We start from the raw sequence: 23,481 nt of genomic DNA, 5'->3' as shown, positions 1-23,481 counted from the left end.
AGTTGTACAACATGCATCACAGGACTTCAAATAATTCCATTCCATTTGATCACTGTGGTACTGGTACAGATGCTCATTAACCACAAAGCCAACTAAGTGTCCAATGACAACTCCAATCAAAACCGGTGACTATGAGTTCAGGAAGTAAGACAGAACAGCACTCTTGGTGCTGCGAAACTGCACCGCTTAATTCGAATAAACACTGATTAAAACTAACTCACAGCATTGGAAGAATGATGTCATGCCTTACCTACAGGGTGGCAGTTTTGATTGGCTAAGGTCTGCCTTCACTGGCAAGGTGATGGGAGGTCTAGGTGTGTATGTGAGAGACCAAAGAGGTGGCCAAAATGCAAATATAACTTCTTGTTTGGCTTGGAGAATGATGGGAAAGCTGATGTTGACCAACTCGAATCAACACCTTGTCAGGTCCCATACAATACTGTGGAATGCAGACTTAGATTGGCACAAAAAAAATGAATGGCATCATCTTCGCAATTGTTAAAATGGGATGCACATCTTCTAACAAGCTAAGATTGTGAGGGCCCAACCCAAACTAATACAAAGACGTGTAGATGGATGGAGTGACTCTGCAAAGGTTAGTGATTGGGGCAACAGTCACTGTGGATGGTGAAAGACAACAGAACAGACTCGATGATGTATGACGATGAATGATCTCTTGATGGTGCATGTCAGGTGACAGAGGATTGAGGGGGTGAGTGAGGAGGATGCTGGGAGACGTAGTTGACTGGCTAGGAGAAGCATGCAGCCCACACAGTTTTTAAAGGGCGGAACCCACCTTCTCCGCTCCCCGGGCCGGCCTCTGTAATTATCTCCATTAGAGAATTTAGTCCAAATACTGGACACAAAACCCAGAATTAGTGCAGAGAAGTGGAAAGAGGGACAGAGAGGGACACCGGACCGGACCAGTCTGAACATCAACCCACAACACACATGCACCGCAACACACTGACAGAATACACAAAGAAAGCAGGAAAGAGAGAGGGAGACAGACCAAGGAAGGGGGCAGCACATTTATAAAAAAATTAAATAAAAAAAATGCGTGACATAACCTAAAAAGGTTATAGCCATTAAATGTCATGACCAATCAGATTTAGGTTACTTCTGTTAGAATCCCGACATATTTAGGGGTGAGAGAAAGCTTTTGTGCATTTTTAAGGGTCTATGTCCAGAGGAGCGCGAGTTTATGGGCTCTCTGACCATAGAGAACTCAGACGGAGAACACACAAGAATGATGGAGAGCCACTGAACAGGCCAGCAAGCAAGGCAACAGACTGCAAGGAGATCATGTCAGTTTAATTTCAATTCCAGTCCACTTGGGTAATCAATTGTACTTCAATCGATGAAATGAAAAATCCTCATCGAAAGCGATGGGTAATTTGCCACTCAGGAACTGAATTCATCTTCAAATATTGAGTGGACTTGAAATCAGACTTGACCCCAACCCTGCTGGGAAACCAAGAGAAAAACACCAAATTCCAGGGAAAAATGCCACATAAAGGGGATAATATGTATGCAAATTAAGAGATCTGCCGTCTATAAATGTGTGCATCATCGCGCATCAGACTCCCACCAAACAGAGAGGAATAACAAGGAAACAGAGGGAAGGATATGGATATACATGAATGAAAATACAGGTATATCTCCTAGTATGCAACCTGAGTAATATGGACTCCGGTAGGGAGGATCGAATAAGGGTCAAAGTTGGAGCTAGTTGTAGGGCAAAACAAACTACCACACCAGACAATAACATACCCGGACTGTCTGGGCCAGGGCTACTAGTCGGGCTGTCATCTGAACAGTCAATTCAAAACAAATCACCATCAAAGGAAAAAAGAAACAAACGTTGGTTTGCTATGGCAGCTGTCACACACAGTGTGGGGCTATTGAGTTTAACACATGCATTTCTTATTTTCTCTCACAAATGTTCTCATAACAAAATCAGGCAACCATGTGGGATTGGGAACATAGAAAAGGGGGTACTTGAGAGAAAATTCTAACTTTTGTCAGGTCCTCAATATCCACCTAATGCCATAAATCAACATGGCAGTCCAGAGGGGGACAAATACAAATTTAGAATGAAAGTCTATTCATTCTAAAAAAAAAAAAATACAAATATATAATAAAAATAAAGATTTCTACAAACCTTCCTCAATGTCGACCTCTACGTCAAAATTAAAATATTCTATATTTTTGTAAAATAAAAATGAAAGAATTAGAGGGGAAAAGGCAAAAGGAAAGAAGGTAAAAATCTACAATATAAAGTTGCATAAATGCCACACTGTGTAGCCTAAACTGGCTTGCCAGACATTTCAGCATGAGCACTGAATGCTTACTTGACATACTGTCAATACTACTCCTGGCTACTCTACTTAGTGCAAACAAAGCAGCAGCTTCTGAAGAAGAAATTAAAGAAGTTCAACATGTCAGTCAGAGTTACACATTATGGCCATCTCTACTCTCCTTCCTTCTCCACACCATTGAAAGTAGGCCTAAACATTAATAGTAGAAAATCTTACTTTTAAAATAAAATATATGCTGTTAACTCATAACCAAATAATGTTAACTAATCCCATACTTGTATTTGTGGCCAAAGCATAAATTGGAGAAAAAAAAACACTTAGTTTTTCAAAAATGCTTGCCATTTCCTCATAGAATATGACATCATGTTGGCTCATAGGCTGAGCTGGCCAATGACTGGTATATGCTGACACCATTCTGTTGTTGGGGTATGCCCACATAATTCAAACACAGAAAAGCTACTTTTGAACATACTTAAATAGAAAATTGGAATTAAAAAATATTTCCTCACATTGTAATTAATTATAGGTCATATTTCAAAGAAATCTGGAAACACTGGACAGTTACTTTAAATGATTAAGATGACTTCACATGGGAATAGCTTATGCTCAATGTGTCTTGTCATGATACGGTGTATACAATATTGTAGAAATGTGCACTCTGGTGATATTTGCACTCCAAATATTATTATTTTTAATGCCCATGACAAAACGAAAACATTTATACTTTGTAACCACTGCAAGAGCTGTATGACAATCATTTGAACGTTGAAAGGGCATGGTTTTAGTAGACAGCCTGCCTCTACTGCCTTCAACTGACAAACTTGACCGCAATCTGCTGTAGGGCACAACAATTGTACAGAAAACAGATAAGAGGGGAACACAGCCACAAAGAGTGAAATTGAGAAGGAGATGAGATGGATAAAAGGTCAAAAAAAGGGTGAGTGAAGATAACATGAAAGTTGGACAAAACAGGGAAACGGGCTCCATTTAGTAATGTACCTTTGAGATTGGGGAAGGGCCCAGCCCCAGCGGCCTTCTCCCTCAGCCCCCCCTTATTGGGTACAGACAGGTTGGAGAGGCTGAAGCTGGTGCCGTGGTTCTTGTACAGATTACCTGCAGTGATGGAGAGAGAGTCGCTGATGACCGATGAAGTCTCACAAAGAAACCAACATTTGACCATGTCTCACCATCCTATAGTATACCCATGATGACTTGCAGCTTAACGTCAAGTTCCACTTCAATCCCTACCTAGCAAATATTGTACATTTCTGGTTGTAAACTGTACATTTCTGGTTGTCTTCCTGGTTGAGAAGACCAGCAACCAGTATTACCCGCTGAGTAACCCTTACACATTTCCCCCTTCAGTGTTTTGGAGGACAAAGTGTATCTGTCACCAATCCAGCCCTTTCAGGTCTGTGATAATCATACAATTAAAATAGGCCCTGGTTGAGGAGACTCACTAGCAAAGGACATGAGACCCCCAAAGCCATCGCTGCTGTTGTTGGAGATGGTGGAATTTGGAGAACTGTTGCGGGAGTCGCCCTCTCCGTCCGACTCTCCGGGCAGCTTTAGGCTGCTGGGCCTCAGGAGGCGTTGGGCTCTGTGGAGCAGAACATGTGTTAGAGGTCCGGAGGGAGTGTCACGTTTTGTTAGCATAGTTTTTCGACTGCTATACCAGAGGCATATCAGATGCAGAATTCAGAAGCTGAGAGACTTAATTAGGTGTGTATGTTTAAGAGATGTATACATCACTGTTTTTTTTTTTTAACTATGGTTTTCAGAATGAGTGGCTTATGATGCTTGTTTGTGTGTACAGTGTTATGGCGTAGGTGTGTTGTAACATACTTGTTGCCGTTGAGGTTCTGGTTGAACCGGGGCGTGTACGTCTCCTCTTGGTCTTCTGCCTCAGGGTCCTCCTCAGCAGGGAAGCCATACTGAGGCTCAAAGTAGGGGTTGTCGTACTCTCCCTTCTTATTGGCTGGTCCCACAGGGGCAGCGTCTGGAGGAGGTCTGGAGAAGGGAGGAACGCCCAATCCCGGGACAGGGTTCTGTAGAGCTGCACTGGCCAACGCCTCCATTTCCACTGGTTCTGCCTGCTCCTGGACACAATGAACATCAAATGGTTACTAATGGTTGATACTAAATACACTTAAATTGCCACTTTATAAAGGAAGGAAAACAACTCAAGCAAATATATCATTATTGTGTTCTCATGGTCAAGAGTTATGAACGAATTCAAACGTCACTCGCCAAAAATGTCAGTTGTTAAAAACAGTGTTAACTGCATAATTTTATACTGGTGTAAATTGAGCGGTTCACTGACATTGTTGACTCCCTGGATGATTGTGCTGGGGCTGGAGCTGGCGGTTGTGCTGGAGCTCGAGCGGAGTGCTTGTCCATCAGGAGGTTCAGGAGGTCCATCGCCCCCCTCGGGCAGTGCCTTCTCTTGAGGGAGGGGACCCTCTCCCTTGAACTCCTGGAAGTCCTGGAACTCCACTTCGCTGGCATCTCCCAGGGCAGCGTGGGTAGGGGGATCCAGGTCTACGACACCAGAAGACAGATATTAGTTGCTATTGATGGCCAAAGGGTCACAAAATAAAATGTTTAGCTAGTGACTATCTGAAAGGAAATGGTCATTTTAGGTTGCCATTTTTCCAAGATGAAAACAACTGTCAGTTATTATAATAAGGGGGAATTGACCGTTTATTTTGTCATAACAGTAAGTATGTGTAAGCTGGGTGGTTCTTGGGCTGCAATTACACAGGCAGATCAATTCTGATCTTTTGTTCATGAATTTCACTGATTCAGATCAGCTCTTCTGCCAATAATTAGGCAAAATATCAGAATTGGGTTTCCTGTGTAAATGCAGCCTTGGTGAAATAGCACAGAAACTTACTTGGCGTGTCCCCTTGGATGTCACATTTGATCATTTCGTTCACCAAGTCTCCAAGTGACGAGTAGGAAGAGCTGGAGTCGTCGTAGCCAGCCTCGCTGTCGCTGCCACAGAAACAAAACAGAGTGGCATTACCCTGGACGCCATCTTGGTGACACCTTACACGTCTACAGAAGGCTAACCAAAAAAACGCTAGCTAAACCTTTATCTCAGACTCAAATGAACCTCAACTGATATTATACATCATGTCTAGCAAGCTAACTATTGAGCCAACTAGAGAATCTACCAGTTAATGTTTAGAGTTCGCCATCTAGTGGCTAATGTGTTGTCTATCAACATTCTATAGCCTGCGCCATGCCGCTGCTTCTGCATTGTCTCCGTCGGCCGCACTTGCACACACACAGAGAACTCACAGATCAGACACAGGAAAGGACCTCCCTTCAGATCTAGTTTTTATATGCTAAATGGCTCACTAACATGCTTTCCACATTGCAAAATTGCTTTTAGACCTTTGGCAGTACCTGGCACTGAAACAATCTTTCATTTAACATTTTGTCAATTATGTTATCACAGTAGTAATCAAAGAATCGTTATGCAATCGAAACGTGGAGGGGTCAGTGTTTTTTTTTACCTGTCGTCTGTGGGGTCCGAGTCATTAGCCTCATCCTCTAGGGGTCCGCTCATGGCCTCGGCCAGCTGGGAGCTGCCGTCGTACACGCGGTAGAACACCGGCTGCAGCTGGTGGGCGTACCACTTGCCCTTGTCTCCGATCAAAGATGGGTCATACACGTCTGCAGAACACAGAGGTACGCTCAGAAACACTATGAAACCTTCAAACTTCCTGTATTGCTCAGAGAAATATACCAGAGTGCACAAAACATTAGGAACACCTGTTCTTTCCATGACAGACGGACCAGTTGAATCCAGGTGAAAGCTATGATCCCTTATAGATGTCACCTGTTAAATCCACTTCAAATCAGTGTAGATGAAGTGGAGGAGACAAGTTAAAGAAGGATTTTTAAGCTTTGAGACATGGATTGTGTATGTGTGCCATTCAGAGAGCGAACGGACAAGACAAAATATTTAAGTGCCTTTGAGCGGGGCATGGTAGTAGGTGGCAGGCACACCGGTTTGTGTCAACAACTGCAAAGCTGCTGGGTTTTTGATGCTCAATAGTTTCCTGTGTGTATCAAGAATGGTCCACCACCCAACAACTGTGGGAAGCATTCGAGTCAACATGGGCCAGCATCCCTGTGGAACGCTTGAACACCTTGTAGAGCCCATGCCCCGACGAATTGAGGTTGTTCTGAGGGCAAAAGGGAGTGCAACTCAATATTAGGCAGGTGTTCCTAATGTTTTGTACAACTGAGTGTATATTCCCATTTGACCTAAGGAAAGTGCAATCATTGATAGCATAATTAACGTTTTACTTAACCCTTTACACACGTGGAAATGGGCCTATATGGATAGGGCTAAATTGAAATGTTTCTTAGAGAAGAAATATGAAACGCATATACATAACAATTGAACAGTTCGGAGATAATTGTACAAGTATTAGACCAAAGGTGAGTACACAACAGTTCACCTGACAAGACTGAATCCAAACATTACACTGTTGATTTCATGTGCATTTTTTCCCATTTACGAACAAACATTGAAAAGGGTTTGAGTGAGAGAACTAAGTGGCCACACACACCTTTCTAAAGGTTGCACAGTTCCTAAGCAATTTCAAAGCACTTTTATGACTCAAAGAAGAGTCTTCAACTATAAAAAAGGTACTTTTTTTGAGCTCTCCTGCTGTGACGATCGAGGAACTGTAGCAAGAATACTTGTAGTCGTATCGCCTGGAACACAACCGTGCAGTCACACAAATTACTGTTGTTGTTTACCTAGTCCAAAATGGTCCATTACAAATCGCAATCTGGGTCAGATGTGCATTATTTGAAAGCTTGTTCTATTGCCAACATGACAAGCTAAGTTATAAAATATTATCTTACCGTGTTAGGCTTTCACAAGAGACAGATTAAGAATTTTTGGTGCGCATAGAAAGGAGTCATTAGTACATTCAGGTGCGTGTGCTGCGGCAAATTTTCTTCACAATAAACAATCATAGGCTCATTCTGATCAGAAACAACCCAGGGTATGACGCCATGTAATCGTGTAACTGTGCATCAAACATAGTGACCATAAACATTGACACCGTAGATGATAAGTTTTAGAATTTGGAAATGTTAAGTGCCCATTTGGACTGTTTGGCTTACTTTTATGACATCAAAGCGAGATTTATTATAATCCTCAATGTCTCATCTTCCAAAATACATCGAGTCATCTTAAATTTACACCATCTCCCTCACTCAGACAACCAAAAATGTGCTAAAGTTGCCCAATTACCAGGAGGGATGGGGGCAACTTCTAGTCGCTTGGTGCTCAAGTTCAGAACGTCTATCAGTCAAAACCCATACAACGCTGTGAAGCGCAGAGCCAGAGCTCTAACTTCATGTATAGCATGTTACTGCACAGCCACTATGTTCCAATTTAGACAATTAGTGCACAAATCTGCCGTTTTCAACTCGTATATTGGTACGAGTGTAAAGGGCTACACTTCACTTCACACTATAAATATCCCAAGCTAGCAGGAGTATGGTTCGTGTCACCTCCAAACACAAACACACCAATTGTCAGTCAGTGCATGGTATATGCAGTACAGCAGGTGTGTAGGCTAGGGTAAGGGACTTACTGTTGTGGATCCTCTGAAAGGCCAGGTTGGTGGGGTTGAGAGCCCACTCGCCGTAGTACTCCACGGCCTGGGTGTGCGACAGCTTCTCAGCGAAGCCCGAGCGGCGGGGCCGCGAGGCCAGGAAGGACGTGGCCTGGAAAGCCACCACAGGCCGGGGAAAAAGGCGCAGCGTGCGTGTGTGCATCTGGAAACCCTGGAGCACGTTGGGGGAGTTGAAGAACCGCACCATGGCAACCCTGTTGGAGAAAGAAGGAAAGTTGGGTGTGTTAACGTTTCAAATAGTCGTGTTTAAACTCAAAAAGCTTTCTTGTTTAATCAAATTTACGTACGAGAGACATGTGTTATTGGTATGAGGCTCAAATGAAACACATTGTTTCACATGACATTATGACTGTTGAGTCATATACAACATTGATACAACAGTTGCTCGGATCGGGAGAATAAAGCGCTGCTTTGCATTCTTAGCAGCACTATCAAAAGGCACCTGGCCTACTGTTCAGTCATGTGGTCAGGTGCCACAAAGAGGTACTTAGGAAAATTGCAATTGGCTCAGAACAGGGCAGCACGGCTGGCCCTTGGATGTATACAGAGAGCTAACAATAATATGCATGTCAATCTCTCCTGGGTCAATGTGGAGGAGAGATTGGCTTCATCACTATGTTCAACACATGTTGAATGCACCGAACTGTCTGTTTGAACTACTGGCACAGAGCTCAGACATTCATACATATGCCACCAGAGGTCTCTTCACAGTCCCCATGTCCAGAACAGACTATGGGAGGCAACCAGGACTTACATGGAACTCTAATCCACATCAAGTAACTCATGGAAGCAGTAAAATTTGATTTAAAAACAGATAAAATACACCTTATGGAACAGCGGGGACTGTGAAGCAACACAAACATAGACACACGCATAGGCACTATACACACATGTACACATTGATGTTGTGTTATAGATATGGGGTAGTAGAGTAGAGGCCTGAGGGCACACAATGTTATGAAATCTGTTCTGAATATACTGTAACGTTTTTCAAATGTATAACTGCCTTAATTTTGCAGGACCCTGCACGCACTTCAGATTTTAAGAATTCAAGTGGGAACAGGGGTCAATCCATAAATTGTGCATATGCAAATAGCTCTTCATATCTATAAAATATCTACAGTGTTCAGGGACTAAATCAAATGGAGTGTAAGAATTGAAATTCAACCAACCCCACACATTGCCTTGCATGGATAATATGAGATCTACTTAAAAAAGGATAGAGAAATTTGTTAAGCCTTGCCTGGTGGCCACATCCACAGAGTCCACGTCGTTGCCGTAGATGAGGGGGTTGAACTCGGTGGAGGAGGGCGACGCCTTGTTCTGGCCGGGGGGGAGCAGGGGTAACTCCTGGCCCTCCTGGAACTTCTCCAGGTTCAGAATGGGTTGGGTGTTGAGACTCATGCTGGCCAGGGCCTGGAGCGGGTAGAGGTGAGGAAGGTTTTAATCAACACACTGTCGTGGAGAGATGACGGGGTCACTCGGCCCCACTAGGGTGCACTCTCACCTCAGGCATCAGCTGAAGGGTGGGGCAACAGAATGGCCTCACTAGGACCAGTGTAGAACAGTCTGTTTGGGGTTCAAAACGGTTCAAGAGGGGTTCGGAGACCTCAAATTGGATAAAAATGAGTCCCAACTATTATAATTTATTATTTTTGGTTACTCCTTTATTTGTTAATACTTTTTAATTTAGTATTTTTTTAAATTTTTTATGTAGTGCTGCTTCATTATTTGTTGTCTGATTGATGTAAGTTCTCATTTGAGAATAAATCATTCATAAAACACAAGGACTAAACTAGGAGGACTCACAATGTGACCGTTATAAGCTGACAGGTGAGAGTGCGGGACAAAATGAGGAAGCCCGTTTCCCAGCAAATGAATCTAAAGAGTGCATGTTTCTGCAGATGCCTGAAATGGGAGCGTCATTTGGGAGAGGTCGGGGGAAGAAGTAACAGCAGGGGGAATTCACTAGCACTCTGGGATTTCTGCAGACTCATTCAGGGTTTTGCACGATGTTAGCACAGTGGATCGTTTGATGGCTAGGTCAGTCCTGGACGCAACCTATGTGTTAGAGCAAAAATATGCATATCCACTGTGTTTGCTTACAAGAACACTCACTGATGAAAAGATAGATGTGCATACATTCCGACATGCTCAAGCCAAAACTAAGCAGCCAGTAGTGGGTCTTCAAAAATGACCCATCACGAAATCTCTCTATGCCACCAGTCTGTTACAACATCTCAACAATAGTGTATGACACTTCAGAAAAAATAATAACAAGCAACAACAAAAATATTGAAGTTTGGTGAGGAAGAATATCCGTGCAAGGAGCATGGCACATTCCGCAGAAGGAGAAATTAGGAACCTTATTGTCAGAGGAGAAGATCTGCTTTTGGGTGATCACGGTCAACCTAACCAGACACTAGGGAAGGGGAGGAGGGAGGGGGACAAGAGAGATGCCAGGAAGAGGATCACATGAAAAGGCTGAGCTGACCAATTGCTGAGCAGAATTGAAACGACAGATGACAAAAAAGGTGAAGATTGGAGGCTGTGTGTCCAATTCCCTTTAAATTGATTCCTTTCCTAATCTCCTCTCAAGCCTGACTACAAAACTGCTGAAAGGACGGGGTGCTGGAAAGCAACGTGGAAACCTGGACTAGCCAATAAGTGGGCTAGTGGGGAGAAGGAGATGCCTCCATGTTGCTTTCACATACAGTCCTTTCAGCTAAATGGTTGCCAAAGAAAGGAGAAAAGGAAAGGTGCCGATTTAAAGAATTGGGACATAGCCAAAGAACAAGAGAAAAAATGAAGTAGAAAAGTAGAGAGAGAGGAGGTGGTACATGAGAGAAAGAGAACAAACACATTTACAGAGATCAAACCATGACAGAGACACACAAACAAACATGAGTGAGACAAAACAACACACAAAAAGGAACCGTAATGCACCATACCACACCCAACACAAGTTAGCCACGGTTAGCCTAAAGAGGCTATCAATGGTTACCAACTGGGAGGATAACCGGTGGCTACAATGGAGAGGTGATACTTAGACACAGAAGGGAGCAGATCTCTTGACAATAACGAAAAATAATTGAAAACCTTTTGGCTCTTTGTTTACTGTCCATACACCCCCCAACTCAAATGATCCCCTCTCTTAACCTGTGAGATGCTGACATACAATGAGTGTAAAAAATATTACAAACACCTGCTCTTTCCATGACATACAGTTGAAGTCAGAAGTTTACATACACCTTAGCCAACTACATTTAAACTCAGTTTTTCACAATTACTGACATTTAATCATAGTAAAAACTCCCTGTTTTAGGTCAGTTAGGATCACCACTTTATTTTAAGAATGTGAAATGTCAGAATAATAGCAGAGATTATTATTTATTTCAGCTTTTATGTCTTTCATCACATTCCCAGTGGTTCAGAAGCTTACATACTCTCAATGAGTATTTGGTAGCATTGACTTTAAATTGTTTAACTTGGGTCAAACGTTTCGGGTAGCCTTCCATAAGCTTCCTACAAAAAGTTGGGTGAATTTTGGCCCATTCCTCCTGACAGAGCTGGCGTAACTGAGTCAGGTTTGTAGGCCTCCTTGCTCGCATATGCTTTTTCAGTTCTGCCCACAAATTTTCCATAGGATTGAGGTCAGAGCTTTGTGAGTCCAACACCTTGACTTTGTTGTCCTTAAGCCATTTTGCCACAACTTTCGAAGTATGCTTGCTTGAGATCATTGTCCATTTGGTAGACCCATTTGCAACCAAGCTTTAACTTCCTGAGTGATGTCTTGAGATGTTGCTTCAATATATCCACATTATTTTCCCTCCCTCATGATGCCATCTACTTTGTGAAGTGCACCAGTCCCTCCTGCAGCCAAGCACCCCGATAACATGATACGGCCACCCCTGTGCTTCACGGTTGGGATGGTGTTCGTCGGCTTGCAAGCCTCCCCCTTCTTCCTCCAAGAAAACAATGGTCATTATGGCCAAACAGTTCTATTTTTGTTTCATCAGACCAGAGGACATTTTGCACATGGGGACAATGGCGGTTTTGGAGCAGTGGCTTCTTCCTTGCTTAGCATCCTTTCAGGTTATGTCGATATAGAACTTGTTTTACTATGGATATAGATACTTTTGTACCGGTTTCATCCAGCATCTTCACAAGGTCCTTTGCTGTTGTTCTAGGATTGATTTGCACTTATCGCACTAAAGTACGTTCATCACTAGGAGACAGAACGCCTCCTTCCTGAGCGGTATGACTGCTGCATGGTCCCATGGTGTTTATACTTGCGTACTATTGTTTGTACAGTCTACAATATTTTTTCTGAGGTCTTGTCTGATTTCTTTTGATTTCTCTGTGATGTCAAGCAAAGAGGCACTGAATTTGAAGGTAAGCCTTGAAATACATCCACAGGTACACCTCCAATTGACTCAAATTATGTCAATTAGCCTATCAGAAGCCATGGCATCATTTTCCAATCTGTTTAAAGGCACAGTCAACTTAATATATGTAAACTTCTGACCCACTGGAATTGTGATACAGTGAATGTGAAATAATCTGTCAGTAAATAATTGTTGGAAAAAATACTTGTGTCATGCACAAAATAGATGTCCTAACCGACTTGCCAAAACTATAGTTTGTTAACAAGAAATTTGTGGAGTGGTTGAAAAACGAGTTTTAATGACACCAACCTAAGTGTATGTAAACTTCCAACTTCAAATGTGGACTGACCAGGTGAATCCAGGTGAAAACTATGATCCTTTATTGATGTCACTTGTTAAATCCACTTGAAATCAGTGTAGATGAAGGGGAGGAAACAGGTTAAAGAAGGCTTTTTAAGCATTGAGACAATTGAGACATGGATTGTGTATGTGTGCCATTCAGAGGGTGAATGGGTGAGATAAAAGATTTAAGAGTCTTTGAACAGGGTATGGTAGTAGGTGCCATGCGCACAGGTTTGTGTGTCAAGAGCTGTAAAGCTACTGGGTTTTTCCACAAATGGTCCACCACCCAAACGACATCCAGCCAACCTGACACAACTGTGGGAAGCATTGGAGTCAACATGGCCCAGCATCCCCGTGGAACGCTTTCGACACCTTGTAGAGTCCATGCCCCAATGAATCGAAGCTGTTCTGAGGGCAAAAAGGGGTGCAACTCAATATTAGGGAGGTGTACCTAATGTTCTATACACTCAGTGCATACTAACCCATTCTCTGTGCGGGACTGCAAGGACCTACCAGCTACCACTTGTTTGTTACTGTTTTGGAGAGCTGAGGACTGCTTTAATCCTCAAAACAATAGAACCTATGAAAATTCACCTTTACCCATATCTTTTCACTCAAATGGCATGTTGGCAGAGCCAAAAATCTGATATGGCAACACACAGGTCTATCTTAAATCAATCACACGCACACTCTGGGATAGGGCCAAGTGTATCACACACAAATACTGCACTGATTCTGATTCAAAGCATATCAACAAACTATGATATGCAGGGATTTTCAACATGATGAGGTATGATTAGGGATTCAAATTGGGGTTAGTGGGTTTGTATGTTAAAAAACAACCACTGAATGACATTTGGTGCCGAGTTGTGATGCATTTTAACGGTGGTGATGAATTATGCCTCGAACGTTCAAATGTGACATTTGTTCATGTCGGATTTGATACATTTTGTTGTTCTTTTCATTGAACTTTTCTTCATAAAGCATCTTGTGCTTAATATGCTCTTTAAAATCAAATAAACTTGAAAAACCAGACGACGACAATGTTGGGTAGGAATAGTTACTGGCAAAATATACTAATGATAGGCGGGGGTTGCTAGATGTTCACTGATAATTCAAGGTGGTTTTAGTTACAATGCTAAACTGACGTGGTACTACAGTGGAATGTTTGATTGGCATTTCACAACATGTGAAAGAGAGGTTTATGAATCAGAACCAGCTTCTAATCTACATATTGTTATTTGGGCTTAGAGGATTTGGTTAGTTCTACTGCTACAGCTGTTACTGAGGTCTCAGGGAGTAAGACCTCAGTATCTGCTTTTACCTCCAAGAGCTAGCGCATGCAAAGAAAAGAGAGAGAAAAACAAACAAACAAAAAAAACACTTGTTTTCGTTAGGACATTGCAACGCTTAACTCAACAATGCTCCCACGCTATATGCATAGTTAGTACATACAACACGGTGAGAGAACAAGGACACCGATGTGCCTGGAGCAATTCATCAAACCTCTTTTGAAACGTATCAAAAAAACTGAAAGAAGAGAAGTTGATCACTTGAAAACAAATAGTTAACACATATGGTAATATGGCAGGTTTTCTTATGTGATGTAATAAAACGATACAAGAGGGTTGAAATAAACAGAGTTAACGGTCGGCAGTGCTAACATACACGCGTGGTGAACAACCACTGAAAATAGTGCTATCGGGTATGTTGCGACAGGCTATATTTACCTGTTTCAGGTGTTTCTTGAGTTCTGTGGATTCCGGCTCGGGAAGAGGGGGTAGGTGCTCTGCATTGGTGGGTGCTTTGACCTGATGAGCAACAAAGCATGCTTCAAATTGTAACATTTCTGCAAAACAACCATGTACACTACACACTCACAAGTGTACACAAATACCCCTTCAAAATGTTCAAAGCATACATCAGTCACCGTTACCTACTAAAGAGTAGATGAAAGGGAAGGAGTTTGCCCCTAGAAAGACAGTCTGGGCTGTGGGTGTGTGTTTTAGCACTGGATGCTCTCTGTCTCGCAGAGTGGGAGGACTTTTATGTTGAAGTCAGTTTCTGCACAGGTTTGAAATGAGGATGACAAGAGCTAGGTTTTTTTCTCTCCTGCATAAAGTCGATATCTAGCCTAACACAATAACGGTCGCAATGAGAGAACTGAACCCCAAATGGGATTTAGCAGTGAAAATAAATACGTCTCAAGCAAGTGTCTAGACTCGTCTCCCAATCAGAGAGAATGCCGTATGGAACTCAAATAGACCTGCAAACAAATAGCATAGACCTGCGAACGAATAGCATAGACCTGCGAACGAATAGCATAGACCTGCGAACGAAATCTGCAGAGACCGTGGCAGGGATGCTGAAGCGCACCTCCATTTTGGGGCACTTACCTTGTTACAGTCCAGGTCCACGAGCCAAATGTCGTCGGGCATTTTGAAATCGGATTTGTAGAGGAAGAAGCTGGCAGGCACACCTATGATGTAAGGGGTGGGGGCAAGGAGAAGCTACAAAGGAGAGTAGAAAGAACATTGTATGACGTCACGATCAGACAAAATCTAAAATCAGCACACAAGCAAGAATAGCTCCAATAGGAGGAGCCTCACACCATAGACTAAAGCTAGTGGGCTCCACTAGGCATGCATTCAAATCCCAGGTAAAACTCCCAACATAGTACAGGGACTAATCTCTTCTTCAACAGCTACAATCACAAATCACAAAAAAAGCAATGGATGATAAAATTGGCAAATCTAATCATATAAAAATAGTGAAACGTTCAAAGGCAATCAATTAGGGTGCAGGAATTCCCCCCCAAAGTCTATCCCTTAAAAAAAAAAGTTTTTAACTCTGGTTCCAGCTATTAAAAAGCCCTCTATTTGTTCTCCCTAATAGTACTACAACTAGCAGTACTGCAGTCATTGGTTCGATTGACGTACCTGTTCAGCGGAGGCCATGCAGGTGGGCAGTAGGGGAATGACAGGGAACATGTACTCCAGGGGGTAGATCATGGCTACAAACGCCATGACACTCATGGTCAGGGCATTGTAGTCCCGCGACTGGAGGACCACCTGGAAGACACAAATCAAAACAAACTATTTGAAGTGCATTTAAACATCTCAATTGTAAATTGATACTTCATAAGACTGTTGGCCATAGGTGATCACATGCAGCTTGTTCCATACAAGACACTCAATTACATTCAATGGCCATCCTAGTTTCATTCCTTCACAATAAGAGATGTAGCATTGACTAGTTGATTCAACAGCCACATACAGACCAAAATATGCTGTTTTCAATATACAACAGTGACATGTTAAAGCTTGAACAGCGAAAGGAGGTGCTTCAAGGGTAACCTGACACAGTTTAGAGTATAGAGTAGTATACAATATATCCTGGACCTCGAAGCCAGTTCCACTGCTTTTTTCCCCCCCATTGTTCCCCTCTAATCAGACACTGATTTAGACCTGGGACACAAGGTGGCTGCAATTAAATATCAGGTAGAACAGAAAAAAACAGCAGGCTCCGCACCTTGTAGGGTAAGAGTTGAATCCGAGCTGACAAGGTACAAATCTGTCGTTCTGCCCCTGAACAGGCAGTTAACCCACTGTCCCTAGGCCGTCATTGAAAATAAGAATTTGTTCTTAACTGACTTGCCTAGTTAAAAAAAGGTAAAAAATAATAATAAAATAAAATACGCCTGCTATATATAAAATCAGTGTATGGGTAGTGTGGGACTAGGTCTTCAATAATCCAGTGAGATTGAACAACATTTTTGAGTTGGCCATTTAAATCAATATCAAGAGTTGGACATATAATAGGGGTGAGAACGTTTAAATATTTAAACGATATTGGGATCCTTAACGTAAAGAAAAAACCCTAACGGCAATATTATTTATATTTTTCTTTATTTTTTCTACAAAATTAAAATCACAGTGCAGCTGGCTCGCCTGCTATTTCGTTAATGATGCGAGTGTGTGTTCAGTCTGTTGCATGTAGAATATCCTAGCCTATTCATTAATGATAGGCCCTGCTTCACTGAAGTTGCGAGACATTGCAAGCCAAGAAATTACGAAATACAGCGTTCCATAGCGAGATACAGCATTGACTGCTGATAGACAGGCCTAGTGCACAGATCTGACAGTCTGGTTGGTAGCCGACCTTCCTACTGTGCCCCTCCTCTCTCTCTCTCTCTCTGTCCCTCTCTAGCTAACTATGAAAGATGCAAGTGTTTGTGTTCTTGAAACTACACCAACTAATCAGCCCCCTTCATTCCAAGGATACTGGATCTTAGGAGTCGATTCCTAGATGAAAATGTGTTCTCTTTCTACTAAATGTCTTGGCAATTCACATTATTTAACAAACAAACAAAAAATAATTTTTTAGGAAAGTGGTTTGCGCACAGATTGCAGGCAGGCAGGCTGCACGCAGGCAGTTTAAGATTATTTGATTGACAGTTCCATGGTGTACCCTTACAGACAAACAAACATGCCGTAGCCGAGACGTTTTCAAGGGTATTTGACTGCGGTCCGTTGGGAAAATATTCCGCCGGACAAGTGACCCTGAAGATTCAAATTTGAGCACTAAATGCACCAGGGCCTTGCATGAATAGGCCAAGGCTTCCACTGTATGATATTTATACATACATACAGTTTAAGTCAGAAGTTTACAGAAGCTTCTAATAGGCTAATTAACATAATTTGAGTCAATTGGAGGTGAACCTGTGGATGTATTTTAAGGCCTACCTTCAAACTCAGTGCCTCTTTGCTTGACATCACGGGAAAACAAAAGAAATCACCCAAGACCTCCGAAAAAAAATTGTAGACCTCCACAAGTCTGGTTCATCCTTGGGAGCAATTTAAAAAACGCCTGAAGGTACCACGTTCATCTGTACAAACAATAGTACGCAAGTATAAACACCATGGGCCCACACAGCCGCAATACCGCTCAGGAAGGAGACGCGTTGTCTCCTAGAGATGAATGTACTTTGGTGCGATAAGTGCAAATCAATCCCAGAACAACAGCAAAGGACCTTGTGAAGATGCTGGACGAAACCGGTACAAAAGTAGCTATATCAACTGTAAAACGAGTCCTATATCGACTTAACCTGAAAGGCCGCTCAGCAAGGAAGAAGCCACTGCTCCAAAACCGCCATAAAAAACCCAGACTACGGTTTGCAACTGCATATGGGGACAAAGATCATACTTTGTGGAGAAATGTCCTCGTCTGATTAGACAAAAATACAACTGTTTGGCCATAATGACCATCGTTATGTTTGGAGGAAAAAGGGGGAGGCTTGCAAGCTGAAGAACACCATCCCGACCGTGAAGCACGGGGGTGCCAGCATCGTGTTGTGGGGGTGCTTTGCTGCAGGAGGGGCTTGGTGCACTTCACAAAATAGATGGCATCATGAGCTAGGAAAATTATGTGGATATATTGAAGCAACATCTCAAGACATCACTCAGGAAGTTAAAACTTGTTCGCAAATGGATCTTCCAAATGGACAATGACCCCAAGCATACTTGTGGCAAAATGGCTTAAGGACAACAAAGTCAAGGTATTGGAGTGCCCTCCACAAAGCCCTGACCTCAATCCCATAGAAAATGTGTGGGCAGAACTGAAAAAGTGTGTGCGAGCAAGGAGGCCTTACAAACCTGACTCAAGTTACACCAGCTCTGTCAGGAGGAATGGGCCAAAATTCACCCAACTTATTGTGGGAAGCTTGTGGAAGGTTACCCGAAACGTTTGACCCAAGATAAACAATTTAGAGGCAATGCTACCAAATACTAATTGAGTGTATGTAAACTTCTGACCCACTGGGAATGTGATGCAAGAAATAAAAGCTGAAATAAATCATTCTCTACTATTATGCTGACATTTCACATTTTTTAAATAAAGTGGTGATCCTAACTGACCGAAGACAATTTTTACTAGGATCAAATGTCAAGAATTGTGAAAAACTGAGTTTAAATGTATTTGGCTAAGGTATATGTAAACTTCCGACATCAACTGTAGATATGGAATCACATAGTAACCAAAAATGATAAATCAAAATATATATTACTTATCAAGACACACCTGTTAATTGAAATGCATTCCAGGTGACTACCTCATGAAGCTGGTTGAGAATGCCAAGAGTTTTTTTAATTTGTTAAACAGTTTTTTGGCTACTACATGATTCCATGTGTGTTATTTCATAGTTTTGATGTCTTCACTATTATTCTACAAAGTAGAAAATAGTAAAAATAAAGAAAAACCCTGGAATGAGTTGGTGTGTCCAAACGTTTGACTGGTACTGTAGATCTATGTTTTGCCTAATAGGAAGAATTCACTTTAAGGGAGACTTAGCGAGATTACCTTACAATAAGCAGATGAGATGAGCACGATACAAGACAGCAGAGACGTTTAGCCTCGCGCTTCAACGCTCCTAGACGTTGCGGAAATTGACCCAAATAAATGCTTCACAGAGTTCAAGTAACAGACATCTCAACATCAACTGTTCAGAGGAGAGTGGAATCAGGCCTTCATGGTCGAATTGCTGCAAAGAAACCACTACTAAAAGGTCATCAATAGGAAGAAGAGATGCAGAGTACGTAAACGGGTGATCTCCACATGTGTAGTTCCCACAGTGAAGCATGTGATGTGGTGTGAGGGTGCTTTGCTGGTGACACTGTCAATGATTTATTTAGAAATCAAGGCACTCTTAACCAGCATGGCTACCACAGCATTCTGCAGAAATACACTTAGTGGGACTATCATTTGTTTTTCAACAGGACAACAATCCAACACATCTCCAGGCTGTGTAAGGGCTATTTAACCAAGAAGGAGTGTGATGAGTGCTGCATCAGATGACCTGGCCTCCACAATCACCCGACCTCAACCCAATTGAGATGGTTTGGGATGAGTTGGACCGCAGAGTGAAGGAAAAGCAGCAAACAAGTGCTCAGTATTTGTGGGAACTCCTTCAAGACATTTGGAAAAGCATTCCAAGTGAAGCTGGTTCAAAATTATTTCATAGTTGTGATGTCTTCACTATTATTCTACAATGTGATTCCATGTGTTATTTCATAGTTTATGACCACTATTATTCTACAATGTAGAAAATAGTCAAAATAAAAACCCTTGACTGCGTAGGTGTCCAAACTTTGGATTTTATAACAAAGTAAGAGAAGCTTAGGCCTATCCCCAGCGAGAGATCGAGATTAAAGAAATTGTAAAAAAAAGCTGTTTAGCACACCCTCTTGTTTACACGGCTGTGCTGCGGCCATACATATGAGGCGGATCAGAGTACCGTAGATCAGCACAGCCGTGCTAAAAAGAGTCATTTTGCACAACCTCGAGAGTGCACAATTGCTTCTCTATAACGGGTTACTGATTAAATTTTAAAAAACTTTATTTTGATAAAGGTATTCATAGGCTACTATTTCATCCCTCAGCGAAAATATAGGCCTAGTATAGACATCTACGGCCAGCTGGCCTTTCAATCTATCGGTTAGGTTATCCGAGACACAACCCAGTCGCTAAGTCTTTTTGTTCTATATCTATGGACCCGACCCAGTCACTCATTCTAAATGATCCGCTCTTATTCCTTGCTTGTAGCTGCATTTGCCTAAGAGATTCAGTTGAGTAAAATCACAACGTTGCTAAAACTATCCTAAAACTACCCAGACCAGAACACTTCAAACGGCAGGCCTATCCCTACCAAAAATGTGATTCAGCAGGCCTATCCTCACCAAAAATGTGATTCAGCAAGCCTATCCTCACCAAAAATGTGATTCAGCAGGCCTATCCCTACCAAAAATGTGATTCAGCAGGCCTATCCTCACCAAAAATGTGATTCAGCAGGCCTATCCCTACCAAAAATGTGATTCAGCAGGCCTATCCCTACCAAAAATGTGATTCAGCAGGCCTTTTCCCCACCAAAAATGTGATTCAGCAGGCCTATCCCTACCAAAAATGTGATTCAGCAGGCCTATCCCTACCAAAAATGTGATTCAGCAGGCCTATCCCTACCAAAAATGTGATTCAGCAGGCCTTTTCCCCACCAAAAATGTGATTCAGCAGGCCTATCCCTACCAAAAATGTGATTCAGCAGGACTATCCCTTCCAAAAATGTGATTCAAAAGGTATGTGGCTAATTCGTTAATTTTCTATTACAATACAATTTTTTTTTTTATAAAGATAAGCATTGTATTGTAAGATTATAGGAGTAACTCTGGTAGGCCTAAAACATTCTTCCTCACATCAAGTTCAACTGTTGGAGTCAATTAGAGCATCGGTGCGCACGGCCTTCATATCATTGGCCTGCAGTATAGCAGGCTAATAGCCACAACAAACCTTCATAAAAGTTCCTAAACTTCATTAGTGCAATACAGTATCAAAAGTAAGTCAAACTTTTATCTGGAAAATACGAGCAGTATATTGGAGCAAACATTACAGTTGGAATTTAAATTTGGCCAAAATAATTACTCAGAATGAAACAAATCTCATAAGTTTTGAACAGCCTGTATTGCTGCATTCACCAAGAAAGGCTAGTGCCTACCGTACCCAACAAATGACAGCAATAGGCTAACTATATTTATTTTACAATAGGCCTACTTTGAACGCATCTTAAACGAAATACAGAGCACACAATTAAAAAGACAGATCGAACTTAATTCAGCCAACGAAAATGTCTCAACAGAATAAAAAAAAAAAACACGTTTTGCATATTTAAAGACCTAGTTTAGATAAATATGCATTACAATAACAATGATATACAGTAATGATAATGCTAAAAAAAAGTATTATAAATACAAAAAATAAAAAAACGTACATAATTGCATCCTACCTGAATAGAGTTGCACAGTAGCTTGCATTTGGCCGCGCCAACTTTCTTCCCATATTTGTCTACTACTACATACGTAATGGGAATATTATTCTGCATTGTGAATTGACATCGAACTTAATGATTTAAAAAAAAGATAGTTAACGGGAAAAAATGGCAGTTTAAACATTAAGCAAAATTGTCCATCGTTCACATCCCTAACATATAGCTGTTGAGGGCAGGAACACACAACAGAACTCATTCCACTGACACACCTAGAAGGCAATGGGTTGATTTGTGACTGGGCAAAAGGGGGTGCAACTCAATATTAGGAAGGTGTACCTAATGTTCTATACCCTCAGTGCATACTAACCCATTCTCTGTGCGGGACTGCAAGGACCTACCAGCTACCACTTGTTTGTTACTGTTTTGGAGAGCTGAGGACTGCTTTAATCCTCAAAACAATAGAACCTATGAAAATTCACCTTTACCCATATCTTTTCACTCAAATGGCATGTTGCCATATCAGATTTTTGGCTCTGCCAACACACAGGTCTATCTTAAATCAATCACACGCACAGTCTGGGATAGGGCCAAGTGTATCACACACAAATACTGCACTTATTCTGATTCAAAGCATATCAACAAACTATGATATGCAGGGATTTTCAACATGATGAGGTATGATCAGGGATTCAAATTGGGGTTAGTGGGTTTGTATGTTAAAAAACAACCACTGAATGACATTTGGTGACGAGTTGTGATGCATTTTAACGGTGATGATGAATTATGCCTCTAACGTTCAAATGTGACATTTGTTCATGTCGGATTTGATACATTTTGTTGTTCTTTTCATTGAACTTTTCTTCATAAAGCATCTTGTGCTTAATATGCTCTTTAAAATCAAATAAACTCGAAAAACAGACGACAGAGGCCGTGTTCGAGAGTATCAAAACCTTGATATATCATGGGTTAATTGTGACTGACTGATCTACAAATAATATTGAGTAGTTATTTATGATGCAAGGTCATTTGTAGATCAGTCAGTCTTGACTTGGCTTTAAAGTCGGCTGCAATGTGGAACACGCCCAGAGCTGTTTGAGAAAATAAATTATTCTGAGTCGCTGATCACCGACTGCACCAACTGACTGATCGACAAATCACTTTGTATCCTAAATAACTACTTATTATGACTTGTAGATCAGTCTGCTCAGTTGCAGATTTGAAGTTCTCAAACACGGCTACAAAGTAGTTCTCAGGGTAAACTCCATTCAAAACATCAGCCCTTTCCCCTAACCTTGTGCTCCAGCAGGATGCAGCTGAGCACCATGAGGCAGGCATCCACACCCAGCAACTCCAGGGGCAGGTGCAGGGGAAAGTCCACCATGGAGAAGCGAGAGTTGTCGGGCAGGGCAAAGGTGAGTGACGGCTGCATCTCGTGGGGCAGCACCTCCACATCTACGCGCCGTTGGCCCGCCACGGGCACCGGAGAGCGCAGGAGGCGGTAGACCCAGGACTCGATCTCCCGCAGGTCAGCCAGCAGCTGGCTGCCCTTCTCCTCAACCAACAGGGCCCCCGTGAACACGCGCCACATGGTGTCCCTGAAGGGAGAATGACAAGTCAGTCAACAAACTAACAACAGACAGTTTAGATACACATGGAGAGGGAAATGGTGTCCCTGACAGGAGACAGTCAACAAATCATATCACAATCATATTTCTCAACAGGTGATAAAAGCAAGCACATCCTGGGAGATAATTCTCCCAATCAAACCGTACCACAACTCCACCTGTTTACATAAATTATTCTAATATTGTGCAAGCGCTACATCATCAAAACCTTATAACTACATTTACACAGACAAAGCACCATTCCCTGTGCATGCTACTGTAAGTTGTCATTGTGTAATGAGCAAACAACATGCCGATATAGGCCGCCGATATGTCGACAGA

The 23,481-nt window shown here is 42.1% G+C and overlaps 1 protein-coding gene across 50 annotated transcripts in view; it reads right to left on the bottom strand.

Moving 5' to 3' along the window:
- LOC110526181 (MAP kinase-activating death domain protein) overlaps nt 1-23,481 on the bottom strand; it is an 83,960-nt gene that overhangs the window by 34,621 nt on the left and 25,858 nt on the right. For 15 of the 50 annotated variants that reach the window (XM_090238237.1, XM_090238253.1, XM_090238241.1 and 12 more), the window contains exons 4-16: nt 22,827-23,130; nt 15,663-15,794; nt 15,120-15,233; nt 14,454-14,534; nt 9,237-9,409; nt 7,952-8,187; nt 5,847-6,005; nt 5,218-5,322; nt 4,645-4,862; nt 4,167-4,420; nt 3,782-3,921; nt 3,321-3,434; nt 797-856 (exon numbers count right to left, since the gene is read on the bottom strand). In XM_090238237.1, the coding sequence (XP_090094363.1) occupies nt 797-856; nt 3,321-3,434; nt 3,782-3,921; nt 4,167-4,420; nt 4,645-4,862; nt 5,218-5,322; nt 5,847-6,005; nt 7,952-8,187; nt 9,237-9,409; nt 14,454-14,534; nt 15,120-15,233; nt 15,663-15,794; nt 22,827-23,130 (2,090 nt within the window). Of the gene's footprint in view, nt 1-796; nt 857-1,773; nt 1,813-2,164; nt 2,204-3,320; nt 3,435-3,781; nt 3,922-4,166; nt 4,421-4,644; nt 4,863-5,217; nt 5,323-5,845; nt 6,006-7,951; nt 8,188-9,236; nt 9,410-10,358; nt 10,416-14,453; nt 14,535-15,119; nt 15,234-15,662; nt 15,795-22,826; nt 23,131-23,481 lie in introns of all 50 variants that reach the window. The other 35 variants (XM_090238250.1, XM_090238281.1, XM_090238259.1 and 32 more) reach the window with 8 other exon arrangements.

This window comes from Oncorhynchus mykiss, chromosome 6 (assembly GCF_057628025.1).
Source record: "Oncorhynchus mykiss isolate SJ-2025 chromosome 6, ASM5762802v1, whole genome shotgun sequence".
NCBI classification, from domain to species: Eukaryota; Metazoa; Chordata; class Actinopteri; order Salmoniformes; family Salmonidae; genus Oncorhynchus; species Oncorhynchus mykiss.
The sequence above is the reverse complement of the archived record's forward strand: the minus strand, read 5'-3'. Positions and strand labels throughout refer to the sequence as shown.